Source organism: Heptranchias perlo, chromosome 3 (genome assembly GCF_035084215.1).
Source record: "Heptranchias perlo isolate sHepPer1 chromosome 3, sHepPer1.hap1, whole genome shotgun sequence".
NCBI lineage: Eukaryota > Metazoa > Chordata > Chondrichthyes > Hexanchiformes > Hexanchidae > Heptranchias > Heptranchias perlo.
In genome coordinates, this window is record NC_090327.1 from 85,227,423 (window position 1) to 85,243,241 (window position 15,819).

Consider the following 15,819-nt stretch of genomic DNA (forward strand, 5'->3'; position numbering starts at 1 on the left):
TCATTAATTTTTCAAGTCGCTCAAGTCGAAAGCAACCAAATGGACTCTCATTATTAACAATTAGGCACAACCTTTTGCAAACTGGATTTTTTTTTGTAGTGGTCTAATGTAGAAACAGGCTTTTCATCACAAGCTACCATGAAATCTCTAAAATTAGGATGCAACCAATATGATTAATAAGGTAAGCATGAGATGGATGGGTCCACACAACTTGATGCTTTTGGCTTTAACAGCAATAATATTTAACAGAGCTCAGTAAACACCTTCAGAATACTTAACTGAACTTGCCCTCATATTAAGGAATTGAGGTAAAATCTTCAATACGGTGATGCGCAGTAGGGCAGGTATCAACACATATTTAAAATCTATTGCACCACTCAATAAGTATTAAAAGAATCATCAAAATAAACAGGGGTTGAAGCTTTTATTTGTTCATTGATTTCCCCACCCCCTCGTATCTAACATTGCCAGCATTTCACTGCTCCCATGTGGCAGTGGAGATTAAATCTCAGTTGGTTTTGCAGACAGAGGAAAGCAGCACAAATTTACTAAAATTGAGCCACTTCAGTTAAAAGAAAATAGTGTCCGAAAAGAAGAAAGCACAGTCCAAGAATTTGCTTCTTAAAATGTCAACTTGAATCAGAAGCAATTCTCAACGTCAACTCATTGAGAAAAGCCACAGTTCGATAGTAGTTGTTTGAGACGTTTTACAATGACAACACACTTTTGTAAAAAAACTGACTTAGTTTGTGTGAATTTTGTGCTCTTCAAAGTGAGAGCTGTTTGTCGTAGGGAATAGATAACCAGTGTTAGCATCAAAAGCACTCCCAGGTTAGGTATTGCATGGCTAGAGACAGAATAAAAAAGTGTCCTAACCTCAGAAAAGTACTCCGCACTGCTCCAGTGTGACATTTTCTATTTCCTATACAAGCTAGCCTTTAACATCTCTGAATGAGATTACCAGTTTAGTGCCAAATTAGGGGCAGTTTTGTGCTGTGAAGGAATGAGATGGAGTCTGCCCAAACCCATTTCACATTTCATTTCTTCTACACCAGCAGCCAAAGGAAACGTTCATTCCATCAGTCTGGATTGGATTCAAACCCAGTACCAGAAATGACAGGTCAGTGTCCAACCCACTCACCATCTATTCCCAATGATGCACACTTTTAATAATCACACTGTTCCTAATTAGCTAAAGTTGCTATTACAGTATATTGTAAATCACAGATCATTCAGACATCACCAAAATAAAACAATTCAGACTGGTCAGAAAGCATTTACAAAATCTATTTATATAAGCATCACATAGGCCAACTTTACAGGAAATGCCATAACCACCACTCTCCCACATATGTTAAACGTAATTCTCATAACTTTCCAGCTGCACTGGATCATAGGAGGTGTTTTGCTAAGTTCTGGCATTGTGTAATCAGGTTTTATACAGTCAGAAAAGTAAAATGTGTACGTTGTGCATGAAGATACAGTAAACATTTTTATTTAGACCTGATCACAAATGAGACTATTTTTTGCAACTGATTATTTTTTTTAAAATCCCAATTTTTCAAGAACAATATCAATTACAGATTGACATGATATAAGTACTTAAAATTAAGAAAGTATGGGGCAGGGTAAATAGAAGCAGACTGTTTAATCAGATACAAGATTAAATGTAAAAAAAATTTAGAACAGAGCAGGAGGAACTTCTTCACCCAGAGTGGTGAGACTGTGGAATTTGGAATTCACTTCCAGGGTTAGTGATTGAGGCAGAAACTATGTCAACATTCAAGATTAGATTGGATAGGTGGATAAAGGAAAGAGATAAAGTGATATGAGAACAGGGTGGGTAAATGTGATTAGGACTATTTGCTCGTGTGGAGGGTAAACACCGACATGGACTGGTTGGGCCGAATGGCCTGTTTCTATGTTGTAACTTCCATGTATTTCTATTTCTATGTACGAAGAACCCAGCCTGTCGCATCAGTAGAAACAATCTAATATTCCTCCTACAGATATATATTTTTTTAAAAGTTGGAATACTCAGAGTGGGGGGGGGGGGGGGGAGGAAAATGAGAAAGAGACAGGTGTGAAAGCAGTTTGAAGTATAGATGTTTAACTGTAAAAACATAAGCAAAATAACTGCATCACCACAAGGCCTTGAATAGTTGCACTCTGCTCCTGCAGGCTAACTTGCTTTGTTAGAACACTGTACAGTGCCTAACAATATGGGTGAGTCTAAATTTTGTTCTTTGCAATACTGATGTATTAATATAGAGGCACCAAGGTTGGTATGCAAGAATAGGATAAAAGTAAAAATAATATTTTTCCTTCATCTTATTCTTGTTTACCAAACATGAGTTTAAAGAAAACTCCCCAAGTAATATATTGAGGGTTAATTACTTTTAATTTCTGATAGCTGTAACGTAGGGATTCCTGTTTTCTTCTCCCCTCTACCCGAAGATTACTCATTCTACACTTGGACCAAATTAGGTATTTTTGTCTAGTGTTATCGTGGCAGATATTCCTTTAGACATCAGTCATGGAGCATACAAAGTTTAACAGCTAGTTAAAATTAGAAATCCTGCAAAGCTAATTTCTGATACAATGTTGTATAGCTTGCTTTTATGGTCTCCCTGGTAACAGGCTTGAGCGTGTCTAACACGCAGGCCTTGAATTTTCTGCAAGGCCACATCCCGGAAGTAAGACCTGAAAATACGCGCATTCCCGCACCCATTTTCCCGATCAAGAATTCCCTGCCAATCTAATTAGAATACGGTCAAACATAAAACGGGCGTAAATCCGCACAATTTGAATGTAACTGGAACAGAACCAATGGGGCCTCAAGGTGTTAGGGTAAGGGTCTATAAAAGTGGGAGAAAAACATTTCCCCTTCAGAGTGAGGCAGGGGAGCAGCACACAGCTCTGAGTCTTCAAGATTTTTAAGCAATTAATTTAAATAGCTCTGTACAGAGTCTCAGTTGTCTCAAATCCTTCCCTTCTCAGATGACTGACCCACAGGAGGCATGCAGCATGAGGAGGGCATTTAATTTCTTAGCCAAGGACATGCAGGCCCTTCTTGAAGAAACTGAAGGAAGGAGGAATTGGCTCATCCCTTCCCTAACATCCCAACCCTCACGTGCAGTGAGGAAGAGGGCACAGACAGAGATACTAAATGCCACATCCATTGTGCCCAGGATGGCAGAGCAGTGCAGAAAGAATTTTAATGACCTGACCAGAGGTAGGGCACTCACCATGCTCTCCTTTTCTTCCTCGCCCACTGTGGACATCACGCTCAAGTCCCTTAGAATCATAGAATCATAGAAGTTTACAACATGGAAACAGGCCCTTCGGCCCAACATGTCCATGTCGCCCAGTTTATACCACTAAGCTAGTCCCAATTGCCTGCACTCGGCCCATATCCCTCTATACCCATCTTACCCATGTAACTGTCCAAATGCTTTTTAAAAGACAAAATTGTACCCGCCTCTACTACTGCCTCTGGCAGCTCGTTCCAGACACTCACCACCCTTTGAGTGAAAAAACTGCCTCTCTGGACCCTTTTATATCTCTCCCCTCTCACCTTAAATCTATGCCCCCTCGTTATAGACTCCCCTACCTTTGGGAAAAGATTTTGACTATCTACCTTATCTATGCCCCTCATTATTTTATAGACTTCTATAAGATCACCCCTAAACCTCCTACTCTCCAGGGAAAAAAGTCTCAGTCTATCCAACCTCTCCCTATAAGTCAAACCATCAAGTCCCGGTAGCATCCTAGTAAATCTTTTCTGCACTCTTTCTAGTTTAATAATATCCTTTCTATAATAGGGTGACCAGAACTGTACACAGTATTCCAAGTGTGGCCTTACTAATGTCTTGTACAACTTCAACAAGACATCCCAACTCCTGTATTCAATGTTCTGACCAATGAAACCAAGCATGCTGAATGCCTTCTTCACCACCCTATCCACCTGTGACTCCACTTTCAAGGAGCTATGAACCTGTACTCCTAGATCTCTTTGTTCTATAACTCTCCCCAACGCCCTACCGTTAACGGAGTAGGTCCTGGCCCGATTCGATCTACCAAAATGCATCACCTCACATTTATCTAAATTAAACTCCATCTGCCATTCATCGGCCCACTGGCCCAATTTATCAAGATCCCGTTGCAATCCTAGATAACCTTCTTCACTGTCCACAATGCCACCAATCTTGGTGTCATCTGCAAACTTACTAACCATGCCTCCTAAATTCTCATCCAAATCATTAATATAAATAACAAATAACAGCGGACCCAGCACCGATGCCTGAGGCACACCGCTGGTCACAGGCCTCCAGTTTGAAACACAACCCTCAACAACCACCCTCTGTCTTCTGTCGTCAATCCAATTTTGTATCCAATTGGCTACCTCACCTTGGATCCCGTGAGAATTAACCTTATGTAACAACCTGCCATGCGGTACCTTGTCAAAGGCTTTGCTAAAGTCCATGTAGACCACGTCTACTGCACAGCCCTCATCTATCTTCTTGGTTACCCCTTCAAAAAACTCAATCAAATTCGTGAGACATGATTTTCCTCTCAAAACCATGCTGACTGTTCCTAATCAGTCCCTGCCTCTCCAAATGCCTGTAGATCCTGTCTCTCAGAATACCCTCTAACAACTTACCCACTACAGATGTCAGGCTCACCGGTCTGTAGTTCCCAGGCTTTTCCCTGCCGCCCTTCTTAAACAAAGGCACAACATTTGTTACCTTCCAATCTTCAGGCACCTCACCTGTAGCTGTCGATGATTCAAATATCTCTGCTCGGGGACCCGCAATTTCCTCCCTAACCTCCCATAATGTCCTGGGATACATTTCATCAGGTCCCGGAGATTTATCTACCTTGATGCGCGTTAAGACTTCCAGCACCTCCCTCTCTGTAATATGTACACTCCTCAAGACATCACTATTTATTTCCCCAAGTTCCCTAACATCCATGCCTTTCTCAACCGTAAATACCGATGTGAAATATTCATTTAGGATCTCACCCATCTCTTGTGGTTCCGCACATAGATGACCTTGTTGATCCTTAAGAGGCCCTACTCTCTCCCTAGTTACTCTTTTGCCCCTTGTGGAACTATCTGATCAGTGACCTCACATTGAAAACCCATGAAGGTGCAAACCAGTAGCTCCTTTGTGGCACAAGACAAATTTTTCTCTACTTTTGTGTTTGCAGGGTACAAATGTGCATAACGCCCGTGAGAGTCGAAGAATGGGGTGGTGTCCCAAACCTCCACTCCCTGACCCCCTCCCCCGCCCCAATAAGGAGAAGGCGATGGATCTGCTGATCTGCTGCACCATTGGAGGCCAAGGATTGGGGACCGGGGAAGGAAATAATCCAGATCCAGAAGGATACCTGTCCCCTTGCTAACTCTCAATGCTCCAGGACAGGGGCCCAGGTTTCTCCCACCCATTCTCCCTGTGGGCATCTCAGCGCTGGCAGCCATTGTAACCTTCTGTTTTTGCGTCCCGGAGATCATCTTGGATGCTGGAAGACAGCTTTGCGGGATCTGACGGCTGCCATCATTCCACCCATGAGGATGCTGAGTGCGACTGCAGATCAAGTCTGCATTGGAAGGGAGTCTGGTGAGGTGCAAGTGTCTGCTGCCACCACCTCTCCCAGCGGCCGCACCAGGCTGGTTTCCGGCCTTCCTTTACACGGCAGGCTGCATGAGGCAGCTCTGGATCTCCCTCCTGGGATGCAGGCAGCAGCAGCCCTGGTCCAGGAGCACACATTTGCCAGCATGGACTAACTACATGCCAACATCTCATCAGACAGGCATCCTCACATCACATCCCACCCTTTTTTAAAAATTCGTTCATGGGATGTGGGTGTCGCTGGCGAGGCCGGCATTTATTGCCCTTCCCTAATTGCCCTCGAGAAGGTGGTGGTGAGCCGCCTTCTTGAACCGCTGCAGTCCGTGTGGTGAAGGTTCTCCCACAGTGCTGTTAGGAAGGGAGTTCCAGGATTTTGACCCAGCGACGATGAAGGAACGGCGATATATTTCCAAGTCGGGATGATGTGTGACTTGGAGGGGAACGTGCAGGTGGTGTTGTTCCCATGTGCCTGCTGCTCTTGTCCTTCTAGATGGTAGAGGTCGCGGGTTTGGGAGGTGTTGTTGAAGAAGCCTTGGCGAGTTGCTGCAGTGCATCCTGTGGATGGTACACACTGATAGGGTGCCAATCAAGCGGGCTGCTTTGTCCTGGATTGTGTGGAGCTTCTTGAGTGTTGTTAGAGCTGCACTCATCCAGGCAAGTGGAGAGTATCCCATGACACTTCTGACTTGTGCCTTGTAGATGGTGGATAGGCTTTGGGGAGTCAGGAGGTGAGTCACTCGCCGCAGAATACCCAGCCTCTGACCTGCTCTTGTAGCCACAGTATTTATATGGCTGGTCCAGTTAAGTTTCTGGTCAATGGTGGCCCCCAGGATGTTGATGGTGGGGGAATCGACGATGGTAATGCTGTTGAATGTCAAGAGGAGGTGGTTAGACTCTCTCTTGTTGGAGATGGTCATTGCCTGGCACTTGTCTGGCACGAATGTTACTTGCCACTTATCAGCCCAAGCCTGGATGTTGTCCAGGTCTTGCTGCATGCGGGCTCAGACGGCTTCATTAGTTGAGGGGTTGCGAATGGAACTGAACACTGTGCAATCATCAGCGAACATCCCCATATCTGACCTTATGATGGAGGGAAGGTCATTGATGAAGCAGCTGAAGATGGTTGGGCCTAGGACACTGCCCTGAGGAACTCCTGCAGCAATGCCCTGGGCTGAGATGATTGGCCTCCAACAACCACTACCATCTTCCTTTGTGCTAGGTATGACTCCAGCCACTGGAGAGTTTTCCCCCCCGATTCCCACTGACTTCAATTTTACTAGGGCTCCTTGGTGCCACACTCGGTCAAATGCTGCCTTGATGTCAAGGGCAGTCACTCTCACCTCACCTCTGGAATTCAGCTCTTTTGTCCATGTTTGGACCAAGGCTATAATGAGGTCTGGAGCCGAGTGGTCCTGGCGGAACTCAAACTGAGCATCGGTGAGCAGGTTATTGGTGAGTAAGTGCCACTTGATAGCACCGTCGACGATACCTTCCATCACTTTGCTGATGATTGAGAGTAGACTGATGGGGCGGTAATTGTCCGGATTGGATTTGTCCTGATTTTTGTGGACAGGACATACCTGGGCAATTTTCCATATTGTCGGGTAGATGCCAGTGTTTAGCTGTACTGGCACAGTTTGGCTAGAGGCGCAGCTATTTCTGGAGCACAAGTCTTCAGCACTACAGCCGGGATGTTGTCGGGGCCCATAGCCTTTGCTGTATCCAGTGCACTCAGCCGTTTCTTGATATCACCTCTCCGGACCAGAGTATAACTGGGGGACAGTGTAGGGAGGAGCTGGCCAGAGAGCTAGTCTGGCACCAGGGCCAAATGAGTGGGTAGGCGGAATTTATTTCCCATGTCTACTACCTCCTCTGTTGGGAAGGGGGTGGGTTTGCTGCCTGGCTGGAACATTGTGACCCTCACTGTTATGTGTTATTGCTGCTAATCAAAAACTCATTGTTTCAAAAAGCTAAATATTTATTTAAATTATTCACAGTTTTCAAAATATATAATATCCACTTAGGTTGGCAACAGTTACAAACTATTGCTAATTGAAAGTTATATTTTTGTAAATAGTTGTTCAAATTTCTAAGAGAGTTTAACATTGCAATAAAACTGTTGGAAGTTAAAATATATTTCTCAGGGTTTACTTACCAATTTGTTGAAGGTTCCAAGTATAGTTTAACTTTGTTTTGAAAAAATTTTTTTTTTTTTTAAGCAATTTGCATTTAGTTTTTTAAAATTTCTTGTAATTAAAAAAACTGAGGATAAATAAGCTGCATCTGTCTCTTCTTTGGTTTGCGATCTCCACGGTGGCACTCATTGGGTGAAAAACGTGCACCACACTCTGACCACACGGCCCTCTTAAAATCCTGCCTCCTGCGGACACGCAGCGTTCCTGGACTCTGGGTACCGCAGTACAGGATCTTCTCCCTCAATTGGCTCCTCCCTGGGTATGTCAAGTTCCAGACCATGCGCCATTGCTTTGTTGTGCAGGGCACAGCACACGACAATTATCCTCACTACTCTCTCTCGGGAATGTTGGAGGACAACCCCCCCATCCGACTGTCCAAACGGTCCTCTCAACCACCTGCCTGGTGGAAGAATGTACCTGAATGACACGAAAAGGCGCCAGCAGCCATAACAGTAAAGGATAAGCCTAGTCACCTATTATCCATCGTTTCACTGGGCACCCTTCCCCGAACATGCATAGGATTACTGGGTTACCAACAACAAAAGCATCGCAACAGGTATGTGCTGCGCATTGATGTGCAAGATCTGCAGCCGGGCGTCGCATTCTGCCTGGACGTTGAGAGAGTGGTAGCCCCTTCTATTCATCCAACAAAAACTTAACGCCCTCTTGCCTTTGCTCTTCATAGACACTCCAAATTTAATGAACACCCCAGCCTTACGGAACTGGGTGTCTGTCACCTGCTGGATGCAGGCCTTCACTGCCCCTTGCACAGGCCCTCTGTGGATGCCTGGAAGGACCTAGACTCGTAGATGTTGAGAACAGTGGCCACCTTCATCTGTACTGTTAATACTCTGCAGCACATGGACCAGGGCTTTAAGTCCTCACGGAGCAAATCGCATAGTCGATGGCCTCCTTTGTAAAGCAAAGTCGTTGCAACAGTCAGCTCCTCAGCCATCTCCTCATATGCCAGTTGAAGTCTATCAGCTCTTAAGGCCAGGTATATGCGAATTTGGCAGTGTCTCTGCTGGTGATGCCTCACTCTCCTGGCCTCCTGTCTCTGGTTTTTTTCCTCCTGTTCCTCCTCCTCCATTAGAACATAAAGCAAGGCTAGATCTGGCAAAAGAGCCATTTTTAGTCTCTAAACTCAAGTTTAAAATGGCTGGCTGCAGTCACACTGATGATAATGTCTTCAACTCCTCTTGCAGCACCTGATTTGTGCCTGCTCCAGGTAACTATGCATACCTATGCGCCTGAAAATCTGGTCGTATTTTGAGGAGGGCCTCCGAACCAGCGCGATTGCAGGATACTCGCATTTGTAACCTGGGGGGCGGGGCCAGTTTTGTGGGCAGAGATGTGTTAGGGAAAGGGGATCTGTAGGAAACTGTGGCTAAAACTCATTTTACCATTTCATGGCACAGAAGCTCCAAAGCATTGAGTCACTGTCACTTAGGAGGTTAGAAACTACTTCAGAACAGTATTTTGCCAACAATACCTGTTGCCTATTTGCACCGTTTTAAAGGGAGTTATGTGTAATTTGGGTCTTGCGATAGCCTACCATCCAATTCAGTACATTGAGATGAGTTTTAATTTTGGTAAGGGATTCACAAACGACTGACTCCACAACACTGCACCAAGGACCATAATTTATTGTTACATTATCAGTACAATTGCTGTATTAGCTAGTCACCAATTACATCCTGCCACAGAAACTCCTTTAAATTCTATTTTCATTATGGTTCAGTACTTTTATTTTTGCTGACCATGTAGTGCTGCTTACCCTCTTTCTATCTGATATGAATTTTCATTTAAAGGGTAATGTCTGAGTGTTTGATCAAGCTTTTTTTTGTTTGAAAACAAAGTATAGCAACCTCTTGGCCATAAAAATCCATTGGGGGTTCCATCAGTCTCCAGCCGTAAATCCGGCGGAGCCTCCCAATTGGTGGTTAGCATGGAGGACTAATGATTTGTCAGTCGATGTGGGGGCTGGGGGGAGGTAGTAGTGGGGGATTGTGGTAGCTGATAATCAGCAAGAGATTTCCTCTGCCTTGTTTGACTTGAAACCATAGTGTTGGGAGTAAGTATTCAGCTTTGTCAGGGCCAAGCTCACCTGACTGTATACTACTGTATTTCCACCTCTGGGACAGGTCATATCCAGGGAAAAGTGAGAGTCATATCTATCAACCAAGGTCCCAGACTATGTCAGGCTGGTGCTTGATTAGCCAGTGGGATGGTTCTCCCAATATGGTCACCAATCCCCAGATGTTGAAGGAAGACTATGCAAAGTCAATGCCTGGGTTGGAAATGTGTGTGTCTTGTCCTGATTCGATGCCTGGTTAGTGGCCGGTAGGTTAGTTCAATATTTCTCTTATACTTGTGTTCTACAGTGATTATTAATCACTGGTGAACCAATTGGGTTTTAAATGATAATCTGGCTTTGATGGTTATTTTTCCTGGTGCTAGTCCACGAATGACCAGATTTATTAAATTCAGTTTCACAACTTGTCGTGGTGGGATTTGAACTTGTGTCCCATAGGCTGCTAGTCCAGTACCATAACCCCCTACAGTACAGTTATAGAACAAATGATTTTTAAAAATTTTATCATAAAAATAAGCATAGGCCATATTATGTAGAAGAGAAACTTTCAATATCAAAACAAAGCCACTGCAGTTTTGTTAATTCTCTACAACAGGATAATTAAAAAAAATGTTTACAAAAAAAGAGTTCATCTCTATATAACCCCCATGAATGTAGCACACATCCATAGGATGTTGGAATGTTCTATAATATATTCAAGGTACCCATGAGAGAAATCCAGATTAATTACATTATATAAATTTTAAAAATACAACAAATTACCGTGATTCAAAAATCAGTGAACTGGTAGTGAAATAACATCAAACAACCACCACTCATTTTTCCAATCATTTTAGCAGACATGTTGATTTTTAAGACACCTTTAACGCAGTATGTGAAATATTATATAATTCTTTGGGGTAGGGGGGGGAAACAAAGAACTTACCCATAAGCTTTCTAATGCTATAACCTCCTGCACTAACTTCCCCCTGCACATACTTGCCCCTATCTCTAGTATCCATGCACAAATTGCTTTAAGTATGGTTGTGAAAATATTTTCATTCAAAAAAGTTACAATGTAATATTTTGTTTTGGTGTTACAAGTATCCAAAAAACAGAAAAAAAATAAGCATCGGAATTGGGATAATTCAAATCACTTTGGTGAGAAAATGGAAAAGGAATTCATAAACACCATGTGTAATTTTGAGAAAAACAGTATTTCAACAACACTGTTGACGAAGATGAGGAGACCCTGTTTGCCAGATACTCCTTGACCAAATATAGGAGTGTCAGCATTTCTAAGGAAAAGGTTTGAATGAGCGACAAATAATAATAAAAGAAATGGCTCACCTCTGCATCTTCACCCTCCACATGCTCATTCTCACCCAGCTCCTTGGTTGGAAGTGGCGGAGGATCATCTTCCGTAATCAGAATCTGCTCTGTGGAAATGCTCTGCTGATTCAGTTTCATCTTGTCTACTGTTGCATATTCTGCAGTACCATCAGCAAACTCGGCATTTTGATCTTGTACCATAATAATCACATCTGCATTTTCTGACTGACCATAAATTTCATTGGCCACACTGCCAGATTCCTCTTTTAGCTCCTTTACAGTTTCATAGAGAGAGTCTTCAATGATTATGTCCTGTGAAGAGCTGTCCTTCAGGACTTCATAGGCATCATACGCTTCATGAGAGATCTTGCCTTCAGTCATTTCTGTAGATTCTGTGTTTTGTACTGAACCATTCCCAGGTATTTGTGGCAGTTCTCTACTCTGAGGACATTTTAAGGACTTACAGGAACTATCTTGTTGGTTTGCTACAACTGGAGGCAATGCACCGTCAGAAGAATGAACAGTTTCACCTTCATCTGAAAGAACTGTCAAAGTGAAATTGTTTACCAACAGTTCTATTTTAAACATCAATGTTATTATGAGGCATATAAAAATCTTTTGCGTTTAGGTTAAAAATTACTCCTGGATCTAACAACCAACATAAAACAAATGAACAAAATAAACAGGCACTATATTGATGAGAGTGAACAGAAGCAACAAATGAAAAAGTGCCAATGTGATGCTTTTGATATAAAATTAAGAGTATCAGACAATGGCAATCATTAAAAGAACCAAAATTTTGGCAAATACATAAAGAAATTTTGAAGTGACATTTCCCCAAATGGAGCATTTATTCTGCTTTAATAACCAGAAATCTGCCCCATTACAAATGAGTTTAAGAAAAAATACTTTGTTATTAAATACTAATGTATACAATAGTTTTAGGGGTGCTTCAAGCCAAATATTTAGACTGTTACTTTAAACAGCACTAGATTACTAAACACTAATTGCTGGCTTACCATCTCCATTTACAAGACTGCCAATGTGACCATTTGCTGGCAGCTCATCTCCAATACTTATGACTGAACAACTGTTGGTCACTTTCTCTGAAGGCTGTAAAACATATTTGTATAGTCAGAGTTACGTTCTGGCAAAAAAAAAGTTAATTTAACATCTACATTACTTCAAACAAACAAAATTAACTGTTTGTGCTTTGGAAATTTAGATTACAACAAGGACTTGACTTTTCCACTTTCTCTGGTGCTTTTCCTTATAAGATTTATTTCACCTCTACCAGCTCTAAAATTTGAAAGAGAATGGGCTGCCTTAAAAACACCAAAGAAAAGATATCTTGCAATACAGAAACTTTGCTGGTTAACATCCAGATAATACATATGTTCATGGTCTTGTCAATGTTGTGATAATTTTGAATAGATTTATGTTCCTCTGTAAAGTTGAAATTGTTCCTAAGAAATTTATATTTTGCAAGATTATGTTCCCCTAAAAGAACACAGTTCCTTTAAGAGGAAACTATCCATTTTGAAAATGAGTGATGAAGCATTCTGGTAGCACAACTCAGAGTGGTAGGATATAGATGCTTGTAATTCTCCACATGGGAAGTTTAAAATTAAATCTGTGACACAAGGGAAAAAAAGACAACAGAGGCTGGGAGTGTCCTCACAGATGGAGGTAGATTGGATGGTGAATCATCTTGTTTCCTCTTTTGTTCCTAATAACTGACCCAAAAGTGACACTCAAAAAGTATTGGGCACAGGTCACTTGCTCGCCCTCTAGGCTAGGGAAAAATATGGTGGTCAGAGCTAATTAAAGATAGGAAATAAAAATGGAGAAAAACTTAAAGAAAACCTTTCAAAAATGAAATATATTATCCTCTCTTTCAAACGTTCCAAACCATATGCCATTACAATAAAATCAGACATCAAATGCTAAACTTTTTCTCTCACTAGAGTGCCCCATTACTGCTCCTTCTGGGTATATTACATCTGCAACCTATACTATACAGTGCAATGTCAAACCTGTGGGCCAAACGCAGCTCTTGCTACCTGATCGTATCTGGCCCCAGAGGTCCAGCTTTCGGTTCCTCCCCCGAGAAACAGCTGATCTTCCAGTGGGTTCATAGGAATTCAAAAACATCTCAGGCAAAGAAACAGTGTTTGGCCAGCAGTAGCACACTGGAGTTCCCACTCCCAGTGGTGCTGTGCTCCTCTTTCAGTCAAGGCTAGCAGGACTGTGGATTACTGAGGCAGGTGTTTACTGGAGGATCCAATAACTCAGTCTTCCAAGATTTTTATTTAAATTCCCAGAAAGCCACCAGATCAGATGTTTCTACTGGAGGATTTTTTTTCTCCCCACAGGTGAGTGCTTTTCAAGATTACCTTTTCTATGCCTCTGTATTGGGCTGAGAGTGGAAAGGTAGTCTACCGTGGAGCTTTTAAAAAAAATTTGTTCATGAGATGTGGGCATCGCTGGTGAGGCCGGCATTTATTGCCCATCTCTAATTGCCCTCGAGAAGGTGCAGGCTCAAAGGCCGAGCCCGAGATTGGCAATACCACTGGCCCTACAGTTGGCCAACAACCAAGAGACTGTTGGACCCCACGCACTGAATATGGTATCACCAGGATCCCTTCCCTCCATGCTTCCTGTGGGAAAGGAGAAGGGAGGGGGGGGGGCTGAAGAGAAAGGAGGGGGGGGGGGGGGCTGAAGAGAAAGGAGGGGGGGGGGCTGAAGAGAAAGGAGGGGGGGGGGGCTGAAGAGAAAGGAGGGGGGGGGGGCTGAAGAGAAAGGAGGGGGGGGGGCTGAAGAGAAAGGAGGGGGGGGGGCTGAAGAGAAAGGAGGGGGGGGGGCTGAAGAGAAAGGAGGGGGGGGGGCTGAAGAGAAAGGAGGGGGGGGGGCTGAAGAGAAAGGAGGGGGGGGGGCTGAAGAGAAAGGAGGGGGGGGGGCTGAAGAGAAAGGAGGGGGGGGGCTGAAGAGAAAGGAGCGGGGGGGGGCTGAAGAGAAAGGAGCGGGGGGGGGCTGAAGAGAAAGGAGCGGGGGGGGGCTGAAGAGAAAGGAGCGGGGGGGGGCTGAAGAGAAAGGAGCGGGGGGGGGCTGAAGAGAAAGGAGCGGGGGGGGGCTGAAGAGAAAGGAGCGGGGGGGGGCTGAAGAGAAAGGAGCGGGGGGGGGCTGAAGAGAAAGGAGCGGGGGGGGGCTGAAGAGAAAGGAGCGGGGGGGGGCTGAAGAGAAAGGAGCGGGGGGGGGCTGAAGAGAAAGGAGCGGGGGGGGCTGAAGAGAAAGGAGCGGGGGGGGCTGATGAGAAAGGAGCGGGGGGGGCTGATGAGAAAGGAGCGGGGGGGGCTGAAGAGAAAGGAGCGGGGGGGGCTGAAGAGAAAGGAGCGGGGGGGGCTGAAGAGAAAGGAGCGGGGGGGGCTGAAGAGAAAGGAGCGGGGGGGGCTGAAGAGAAAGGAGCGGGGGGGGCTGAAGAGAAAGGAGCGGGGGGGGCTGAAGAGAAAGGAGCGGGGGGGGCTGAAGAGAAAGGAGCGGGGGGGGCTGAAGAGAAAGGAGCGGGGGGGGCTGAAGAGAAAGGAGCGGGGGGGGCTGAAGAGAAAGGAGCGGGGGGGGCTGAAGAGAAAGGAGCGGGGGGGGCTGAAGAGAAAGGAGCGGGGGGGGCTGAAGAGAAAGGAGCGGGGGGGGCTGAAGAGAAAGGAGCGGGGGGGGCTGAAGAGAAAGGAGCGGGGGGGGCTGAAGAGAAAGGAGCGGGGGGGGCTGAAGAGAAAGGAGCGGGGGGGGCTGAAGAGAAAGGAGCGGGGGGGGCTGAAGAGAAAGGAGCGGGGGGGGCTGAAGAGAAAGGAGCGGGGGGGGCTGAAGAGAAAGGAGCGGGGGGGGGCTGAAGAGAAAGGAGCGGGGGGGGCTGAAGAGAAAGGAGCGGGGGGGGCTGAAGAGAAAGGAGCGGGGGGGGCTGAAGAGAAAGGAGCGGGGTGGGCTGAAGAGAAAGGAGCGGGGGGGGCTGAAGAGAAAGGAGCGGGGGGGGCTGAAGAGAAAGGAGCGGGGGGGGCTGAAGAGAGCAATTTTAGGTGTGTTTGCAGTGTAACTTTAGCACTGCGACAAAACAGTTCCTGTTTCGTACCCACACAAGTTATGGTGTAAATCCATCCTTAATCAGATGCGGTCCACTTACTGCTTTAAATGGTTGGACCTCCTTGCTATATGGCACAGTGTTCCACAGGATTTTGGCTCGTAAAATTGTGATATGAAATGGACACTGTGATTTTAACTTTCCCAGAAAGCATCAAAATAAAGAGAAGCAATTGCGTGCTTCAATAAAGAAAAGTGCCATCTGTATTACTCCACAATACTGAAAAATGTGGTCCAACAAAACCACAATAAATTCCATTTTTCCTGGAGTATTCCACTAAACAGCATTTCCCACTCTAGTTTGTCTGGGGGATTCTAGATATTTTAATTAAAAAGTTAGCACTTACAAATGAAAGGATGCCAGAGCAAAATGTGTATTTTTAGCGGCTGCTTTTATTATAACAAGGAGATGATGCACATTGATATTTAGTACATTGCTAGATTTTGTCAT

The 15,819-nt window shown here is 44.7% G+C and overlaps 1 protein-coding gene across 3 annotated transcripts in view; it reads right to left on the reverse strand.

Annotated features, from left to right (window-relative positions):
- pag1 (phosphoprotein membrane anchor with glycosphingolipid microdomains 1) overlaps positions 1-15,819 on the reverse strand; it is a 161,677-nt gene that overhangs the window by 24,792 nt on the left and 121,066 nt on the right. For all 3 annotated transcript variants that reach the window (XM_067980702.1, XM_067980703.1, XM_067980704.1), the window contains exons 5-6: positions 12,257-12,350; positions 11,256-11,782 (exon numbers count right to left, since the gene is read on the reverse strand). In XM_067980702.1, the coding sequence (XP_067836803.1) occupies positions 11,256-11,782; positions 12,257-12,350 (621 nt within the window). The remainder of the gene's footprint in view (positions 1-11,255; positions 11,783-12,256; positions 12,351-15,819) is intronic.